Source organism: Rhagoletis zephyria, unplaced genomic scaffold (genome assembly GCF_001687245.7).
Source record: "Rhagoletis zephyria isolate East Lansing unplaced genomic scaffold, Rhagoletis_zephyria_1.1 Rzeph_scaffold_01304, whole genome shotgun sequence".
NCBI lineage: Eukaryota > Metazoa > Arthropoda > Insecta > Diptera > Tephritidae > Rhagoletis > Rhagoletis zephyria.
This window is the reverse complement of record NW_016158388.1, coordinates 40,840-50,363: the sequence shown is the minus strand read 5'-3', so window position 1 is coordinate 50,363 and position 9,524 is coordinate 40,840. Positions and strand designations below refer to the sequence as shown.

The 9,524-nt window shown below is 44.1% G+C and overlaps 1 protein-coding gene across 1 annotated transcript in view; it reads left to right on the top strand.

The window, feature by feature from the left end:
• The window catches only part of LOC108363558 (vitellogenin-1-like), a 3,759-nt gene extending 3,470 nt beyond the window's left edge, over positions 1 to 289 (top strand). Inside the window, exon 2 of the mRNA XM_017616951.1 lies at positions 236 to 289. Within this exon, the coding sequence (XP_017472440.1) occupies positions 236 to 289 (54 nt within the window). The remainder of the gene's footprint in view (positions 1 to 235) is intronic.
• The last annotated feature ends 9,235 nt before the right edge of the window (positions 290 to 9,524 follow it).

The window sequence follows — 9,524 nt, the reverse complement described above, 5'->3', positions numbered from 1 at the left end:
AAGGAGGTGTAGTGTAACTGAAAGTCGACCATGCTTAACGTTTATAATTATTTAATTTATTCATAACAACAGTGGTTTCATATTTCAGTTGTTTGAATATTTTGAATATAGAACTCACGCATTGTCAGGCACACGTGCCAAACCGTCAAACAAACTAACTTTAAGCTTCAATTTATTTATAATATTATTTATGCTTATGCAGCAATTATTTCCCATAAATACCCCAATATGTTAGGCTAAGAATTCAATTGTAAAAGAACCTACAAAGCGACAAATAGTTGCTCAGTAAAATAAATTCAATACAATTAAAACATAAATGAATTGCTTCATTCGATACACAGGTCAAGATTTTTATACTGGTGCAAGTCGTCAAGATGCCCCTGCAATTTGTAAGCTGAAAATCAAATTTCCAAAAAACCACATGGTTTGGCAAGCTATTTGATCCTGTGGCCGTAAGAGCAGCCCTTTTTTCCCATCCGGGACAATGAATGATCAAGTTTATCGGGATGAGTGCCTCAAAAGGCGTCTTCTGTAATTTATCAACAGATAAAGAGTAGGCCACTGTTCTAGGCGGACGTGGGAACCTGCCACTATGCCACGGACACATTGCCGTGGTATAATGTAAATAACATCAATTTTGTACCTCACGACTGCAATCCACCCAATAGCCCAGAGCCACGTCCTATTTGGGAATATTGGTCAATTGTCAAAGGAATCTTGCAGAAAACAGGTGAAACAGTGAAAAATATTGAAGAGTGCAAAACAAAGTAGTTGTGCGCATCGCGTAAAGTCGATGATGCAGTCGTGCAGAACATGATGGCGCGTGTGCGATGAAAATACCGATCACTTGCATATGGAGCAAATAATAACTAATATTTTAACATTTTAATAACATCTAAACTCCCAAGTTATATAATTAAAAAAAAAATAATTTCATAGCCTGCTAGTTTGTTTCTGGTAGTAATTTCTAAGTGTCGCAGTTTTGGTGTGTTCACCCTTTATTTATAATTTTTCTTATATTTTATATATAAAAGCTCTATTGGCATACATTTGTATTTATTTCTTAATGCCCTGATCTGTTCTATTATACTAAACTTTTGTTCTCTCCTGGTTTCTAAATTTAAGTTTTTATACAGAAACGCCTTCTGCTTTCTGGCCTGGTATTGTCGGCCTCCTCTTTTCCTCTTTGTTTTCTTTGGAATGTTTACAACAGTTTGCTTGTTCTGCGTTTGCCCTGCCCTGTACTCGTCTTAGCTGAGTCTCTTTGGACATAATTTGTCACATAAATAATTTGTCCCCGAAAGTGATTTTCATAACTCCGCCCCTTTTTTTCGTTTTCATTATCATTGCATTGCTGAATGTGGATGCAACCAATGATGAGGCAGCGCTAAATGTTAATAACATTTGCCTGGTCAGCATTGCCCTCAAATACATATCTAGGTCGCTGTGCTCATATAGCTTTGGTTGCGTCTTTGTAGGTTGCCGCTTCTAATGAATTTGGTATGTGTGATCACTACAAGAGATCCATCGGCCGTGTAGGCTCTGCTAGCGTCCCAGACGTTAGTTGCTCGTTAACCTCCGGGGGTTTGCAGCTACCAACACTGGACGCAATATCCGGGAGTCGCCGTTAAAATACAGTCGGAAAGCCCCCTGACTGCAGATGGTCCAATGGGCACAGTGACGCATGACACCCTGGATTAAGGGGGCGCTTTATACCTATCGCCAGGTACCCCCTAGAAATAGCCTAAGTATACTAAGTATTTTTAAGAGAAGCTGTTTTTCATGTCAGAAATACACTCGAAGGTTTGCCATTGTCTGCCGAGGGGAGACCGCTGTTAACAAAAAACCGTTTTTCTATATTTTTTGCGATGTTTCTTTGACGAGGGCTTGAACCCAGGCACTGTGGAGGGGAAGCGAGTACTGCTTACCACTACACCATAGCGGCCGCGTAGACGTTAAATATATTTAAACGCATTTGCTGCTACAAAAAAAATTTAAATTTCGTGTTTCCGAAAACAAGGAGAAAAATCTATAGCAATTTGTTCTTTTTCTAAAAAAAAAACATTCAAATTCCGTGGAAATACAAGCAATCGATGAAACCTTTTGCAACGCTGCTCATAATACTTGGTGTCAAAAGCGAAATGACAAACTACAACTGGGGCTCTTACATTGTCATCTTCATCATCATGCGGCACCACAAGCACCGTGTGACAAACCTTTTGGTATGATACAAATTACTTCTAAAATATCAAGGTTTTTGAGCGTTTTTTTTGCAGCTGTGAATGTCAAAAACCATTGAACGCATTGACAAGACAATGTTCTTACTAATCAAATGGTACGTGGCCGTGACTTTAGTTGCACATCACAATTAAATTTCCTAATCGAACTGCTCCCAGTTAGTGTCCGAAATCGAGTGTCAAAAAATACAACTCAGCTCGGCACAACCGTACATACATATATGTTTATGTACATAGATATACCGCAGCTAAGGATGAAGAGAAAAGACAAGTAAGAAAAAAAAACTACCAGAATGATTGATACCAATATTGAGCGCTATTGCTAAGGTTGAGGTGGCCCAATGTACTAAAAATTAAAGGAATATTAAGTTATTATAAAGCTAGTTTTTAACTGCCACGCAGGGCAGTGCACATAAGTATGATGTAAATGAATTTCTTCTATTTAGGTTCCAGCTGCTGCTCCGAACATCCTCCTCACCGTTGAAAGGTCAGGACTTTCAACAGAATCCTTAACAGGAAGAACGCAGAGCTTATTAACTGCTCGACACGTAATGTCAGTAGAGGTACGCAGGACCTCAGGTCGAGCAACACCGTCTATACCAGTGATGACTTTGGTGAGCGCGCCAAAGGCCACTTTAGAGGCGCAGAATTTTCCTCCTTGATGCATACAACGTCGTTGATTTGGATATTGGGCTGTGTAGTGCGCCACTTGGCGCGCTGCTGGAGAAGAATCAAGTGTTCTTCACTCCACCTCCTCCAGAAGATTTGTTGCAAATAATTAACGCGCTGCCAGCGATCGAGCCGATTGTAATTTACAGGCGTAGGGTCCGATTCTGGAAGTGTTGTAAGGGGGCCACCGATAAGAAAATGAATTGGCGTCAATACGCCAATATCGTCGTGATTATCTGAAATTGGCACAAGTGTGCGAGAATTAATTATGGCAGAGATTTCACATACCAGGGTGCGCAACTTGTCGAAACCAAGAATTGCAGTTCCAACAGTGCCGTACAAATTCTGTTTTGCCATTTTGACTGCGGCCTCCCACAGTGCGGCGAACGAGGGGGTATGAATCGCCAACCGAAACCATTGTTAAGGCAGTGCGCGTGAACATCTCTACGATGCCTTTCACTTAGAAACAGGCGCCGTAAATCTTTTAGCTCGTTCCTAGCGCCTACAAAATTGGTTGCGTTGTCAGACCAGATGTAGCTTGGGCTTAGAGCATCCAGGAAAGCTCCAGTTGAAAGGTCCTTAACCAGTTCCATCCAAACCGCCTTTGTTACAAAACAAATGAATACGCTGATATAGCATTTCTGGGGAGATTTACTGTGCGCCTCGGGCTTATAATAGAATGGTCCGCAATAGTCCACTCCAGAGATAATAAAGGCACGAGAGGCTTGATTGCGTTCTTTTGGCAAGTCCGCTATGATGTGCTCGAAAAGTCGTGGCATTGATCTGCAGCATATGACGCATTTTCGTAGGGCGCGTGCCACAGTCTTTCTTCCACCTATAGGCCAGCACTGCATGCGAACTGAGGCTAGAAGGAACTAGGGGCCTGCGTGGTGACACTTGCGATGGAAATACGTAATTATTGCGAACGTTAAAGTATGATCTTTTGGAAGAATGCTTAGATGACGTGTTTCGAAGACGAGCGTTGAGTGCTTTAGTCGGCCACCAACCCGTATTAAGTCATTAAGTCCCAGGTCGTCCAAAAATGGTGATAACGAAGCAATGCTGCTCGAAGGGTGGACACTTTGTTGCTCTTCAGCGCATCGTACTCTGGCCAAAGCCGCGCTCTTTGAACGAGGCGAATTAAAAGTTGAGTTCCTTGATGAACGTTTTCACAGATGAGATGCGGCATTCCTTTCTATCTGCGTATGTTTAAAAATTTATGCACGTATCCAAAAATGCGTTGCATCGTGTTAAAATAGTTTATGTATTTAAAAGAGAGAGATATCGATTATATCTTTACCAGAGCCCTTTGGCGAATTTCTGGAAGTTTGGTGTGGGACACGGTGATATCTGGTCAATCATGCTCTGCTACCGGCAAGAATGGAGGGCCGTGGGTCCAAAGCGTTGAACGTGACAGTCCTTTAGAGCAAATATCCGCTGGGTTCATGGCTGTAGGGACGTCGCGCCACTGCATGCCCTCTGTAAGTTGCTGTAAAGTAGAAATCCGATTAGCTACAAACACGTTTAATTTAGAGGGTACTTCCTTTAACCATGAAAACACCACAGTCGGGTCCGACCAACAATAAAAGGAACAGTCAAACACCTTAATTTTTGTGATTTCGGCTACTAACTGCGCTAGTAAACCAGCAGCACAGAGCTCTAGCTTTGGCACAGTAAGTGTCTTCAGCGGGGCGACTCGAGCCTTTGAACACAATAGATGAACTTGAATGTTACCATATTTGATTGAGCGAGCATAAATACAAGCCCCGTAAGCCTCGAGGCTGGCATCGCAAAATGCGTAGACTTCATGTGTGGCTCCGATGTAACGCGGGAATGATAAGTGATGCATGTCGACGAAGTCCTTGCAGAACGCAGTCCAAGCTGTATAAATCGATTGCGGTAGGCTCTCGTCCCACTCAAGTTTGCCCCTTCACATACGCTGTAGAATAATTTTCGCCTTGGTTAGAGGCAGACCAATAAGTCCAAGTGGATCATAGTAACGAGCTTTGGTAGACAATGCAGAATGTTTGGAATTCCTGCCAGGTGCAATTCGGGGAGTGAAAGCAAACAAGAAACTATCCTTGAGTGGATCCCTTACCATACCCAACGCTCTGGTGATGTTGCTACCGTCATCAAATTTGAGGAAACTTTCTCTATCAGCATCAGTGATATCACCCAGATCCTCCTGGCTATTGGAGCACCACTTCCGTAAGCGGAAATTGCCACGAGCGAGGAGGCTGGTCGTTTGATGCCTAATTTCGAGTACTTGATCTACCGTGTTTCCACCTGAAATCAGATCATCTACGTATAAGTCGCGCATAACGATTTGTGCGCCTAAGGGGTAAGATTCTTGCTAATTGTTAAGTTGGTTGAAAATCTTCCCGACCCTACGATCCCAAAAACTATCACCGTCAATGGCCAACAAGTCCACCAAACTCACTAGGGAGTTATACGGAATTTAAGAGACCGCAACTCTAGTGAAATCTGTCCTTACTGGCGTCGAAAAGGTTTTCCGGATTATACCGATTCTAGCACTCCAATCAGTGGAGATATCACAGCCGTAGACGTCGCAGGCAAGGATGTGACATCCGGTCGGCAAACAGGTTCAAAAGGAGGACTCATCCGAGGCGAGCAGATGCATTGCGCGTATGGCCAGAAACACTTCTGCCTTGGTTCCATATGTAACTGTATCCAACTTATAAACGCTTCTGGCGAGTTATGCCACAATATGCATTGGAGCATGTTATCGGGTGCCGCGACTCGAACGCACTAATACATTTTGCATATGTATCCGGTGAGTGCAACGGGGAATGAGCGAAATCGAACGAGAATATCGAAGAGTTTGGGCTGAACCGTTGGCCCCGCCACGAGTAGGTCGTTCAAAGATAACCCGGAGTTTGTGGAAGCAGAACCATCAAATACGACTCTGAGCTTTGCTGTGGAGCTATCATCTTTAATGACGCAATGATGAGGTAAGAAATATTTACCCTCTTGAACGGATGCGCTGGGGACCAACGACATGTGATTGAGGTCAAGATACTACTGAATAAATGCCGAATATTTTGCCGTAAAGTCAGGATTTCGGGCTATTTTCCTCTCAAGACCTTCGAAACGGCACTTGGCTTACAGATGTGATTCGCCTAATGCCTCAGGAGGTAGCTTCAGTGCTAGTCGAACTGAGTACTCACCGGAGAGCAAACGCGAAAGATTATTTTTGAAGCGCGCCTCAAAGTCAAGCTCTTCTTTAGTTGTCCTAACGATTCGTTCGAAAATATGCTCAACCTCCCAAAAACTAAATCGTCCAGTCTATTGCTGGAATCTTCGCTGCTGGAAGACCTTTTGTTAACTATAAATGACGAGAGCTTTGAAGACTGTGGACCAACGCCGGATATCACCCAGCCCAGCAGAGTTTTTTAAAGTATTGGCAGCCCGGGCGCCAACTGTAGTTCGAAAACAATCCTGCTCCGATGAGCAGATCAATGGGCTGTGGTATGTTGAAATTTGGGTCAGCTAGTTGAATCTTTGAAAGAACGTTCCAGTCTGCCGCGACCAACGAAAAACACGGGTGATTTTCAGTGATTGTTTGCCAAACAACGGCTGTAATACCTGTAGAAAAATCTGAAGTCCGCGACTTCAGAACGACATCGGCCGAGTAACCCTCTGTTGAGAAATTAGCGTCGCAATTCCCGAAATGGCAGCCGAGGATTTGGTTTTACATATTGTAATTGATTGGCGAAACGAGTTGTAATAAAGTGCGGCTGGGAAGTCCAACAGTGCGCGGCATGGGACGAAAGTTCCGGCACGATTTCTAGCAAGAATTTCGCAGTGGCTAAAACACACAGCATCAGATGGAGATTGTGAAGTAAGGGGTCGCGGAAGGACAGGCGACGTTGCAATCATTGCGTTCGACTGAGCTGTAGTTGGTTGAGAACCCGCACCTCGAGTTACGGGTGAAGCTATAGTTGTACTATCAAAATGTAGAAGTGTGTGGTGCTCCGATTGACATTTGCGACAAGATCCCGATTTACAATCCCGCATCTGATGACCAGCCTTTAGACAATTAAGGCAAAGAGAAAATTTCTTGGTATCTTTCTGACGAAGTTTTGGCGATAAATTTGCGAACCGTTGACATTGGCAAATGAGATGATCTGCCGATCCACAAAATGCGTACCCACACACAGAGGTTTTCGAAGCAATAAATGATTTAATTTGATTGGTACTCACGTTTTTCCCGTTTTGCCAACCTGAAATCCTTGCTCTACCATGGCATGCTCTACGATTTCGAGTGTTCGACAGCACTTCTCTAACAAATCAGCTAACTGTCCCTCGACGGCAGCTCGTTGCTCGAAGAATTCTCCTCCAATTTAGCTTGGGCTGCCTTGTCTAGCTTCTGAGTTAACAATTGTATGATTATACAGTCTGCGATTTGTTCCTTGGAAGCAAGTCAACTCTCGTAGCTTTCTAATGGATGTGCCTCCCCTGTCCAACCCAAAGATCTCCCTGATGTGTGCCTGAAAGATAAGTTTTTTGTTATCAAGTCGTTTTTTAAGAAGTTCTAACGCAGTTTGGCAGTTAGCCTCGTTTATCTCTAGCGATCGAATGATATATAGTGCTGCACCACTCAAGCAGGAACGCAGATGCTGCAGTTTATCGGTTTGCGATAGGTCGCTATCCTTGTCGATGACAGAGATGAACATCGAAAGGAAGTTCATCCACTCAGTGTAGGCACCACTAAATTTAGGCAACGTCGGCAAAGGGAAGCGAGAAGGATTAGCGTTCACGATGATCGACTGGAAATCGCCGGCGTTCGCTCTGAATGTGGAGCAGTGGGGTGGGATGTAGTACGTTTCCCAATCTCTCATTGCAGGTTCACCTTGAGATTTGTTACCGTGGAATCAAATTTGCAGGGAATAACACTGGCAATGGAATGGAAATCTAGTTCCTCCAAACTAGTGTGAGCGACAGTAAAGGCTGATTTTAATTCACCTAATAATTCGACAATTTCTACTAAGTCGTACACATCCATGCCTTGGAGCTTTTCCGTGTCCATTTCTGCTGCTGTGCGCTCAAGTCGGTTGAATAGGGACATTGTTTTCGACTTCAAAAACAACACTCGGTCTGAAGACACTTTCCCACTCGCTGTGGCAGTGTTTGATGAATCTTCCCCTGTTGTTGGCTGACAAAGACAAATTTGATTTTAGTACAATATAATTATAAAACCTTTATTCCAATTGACTTGCGCGTTTGATACAAAATATATGAGTTAGGCTGACAAATAACACTGACGACGACGACGAAGACTTTTCCTGGACAATAAAGATGACGACGGCGACTACGTTGGTGGACGATGATGATATTTGTAGAAAGATGAAGTGTTAATGGACGATAAATACGAAGACGGTGACTAATTTACTTGACGATTACAATAAAGACTAGGACTTTTATCAATTTACATTTACAACGCGAATTTAAATGTTTGTACGTATGTGTGTGTGTGCGTTTCAAATTGGTGCCTTTTGCACCCGCTGCTTTGCTCGTCGAATTTGGAATGTTTTTGCCAAACGGTGAACGGTATTTTATATGTTTGCATGGGGGTATGCATGTTTGTCGATTTCGTTTTCTCCTTCCCATCCTTCGAAATCGAAATACCACTGACTACGACAGGGTTGCACTCTAGCGATCAGTGTTGTGCAACGACATCCCACTCCCCGGTGAATCCTTAGGGGGATTCACTAATATGGAGAGCGGCTAGCTTACTTGCTGGTCGACGTATAACACCAGAAGCCGTACGAACTGCTGCACTTCTTACTTGGCCATCTTTAGCGACGAATACTTCGGTTATCCTGCCACGTTCCCACTGACTTCTCGGGCGGGCAGAGTCACAGACGATGACCAACTGACCAGGTTGCAAAGGCGTTGCTCTCTCCCTCCACTTACAGCGGCGAAGCAGTTGTGGCAAATATTCAACTGTCCACCTCTTCCACAGCCGGTCCTTTAAATTTTGTGCGATGCGCCAGTGTTTTCGAAGGCATACTTTTTCTTCTGCTGGGCTAGGCGTTTGCGTGGAGTTAAGACACCCCAACAGAAACTGGTTTGGCGTCAATGGTTCTTCGTCCTGCGGCGTTACGGCTAATTCAGTCAGGAGGCGGCTGTTGATAATGTTTTCCGCTTCGAGTAAGACGCTACGGAATGTCTCCAATCGCGGTGCTTCTTCACGCAACACCCTTTGCAACAGTCGTTTGGTGCATTGTACAAGGCGTTCCCAGCAGCCTCCTGCTGACGGATTCGCAGGACAGTTGAAGAGCCATTCAATGTTGCGTCGTGCCATCTCACCCTGTATTGCGTTGAAATCAAACAAGCGTTCTTCAGCCTTAAGCTCCTTTTGGGCGCCCACAAAATTAGTCCCATTATCGCTTCGAATTCTCACGGGCACTCCTCTACGGTTGACGAAATTGCGCAAACACAAGATGAATGAGTCAGTCGAGAGGTCTGCAGCGATTTCTAAGTGCACGGCCCTGGTCGTTAAGCACGTAAACAATCCAACCCAACGCTTTTCTCTTCTTCGGCCGATAGTCACAAAAAAGGGTCCGCAATAATCGACTCCGGCGTAGGAGAACG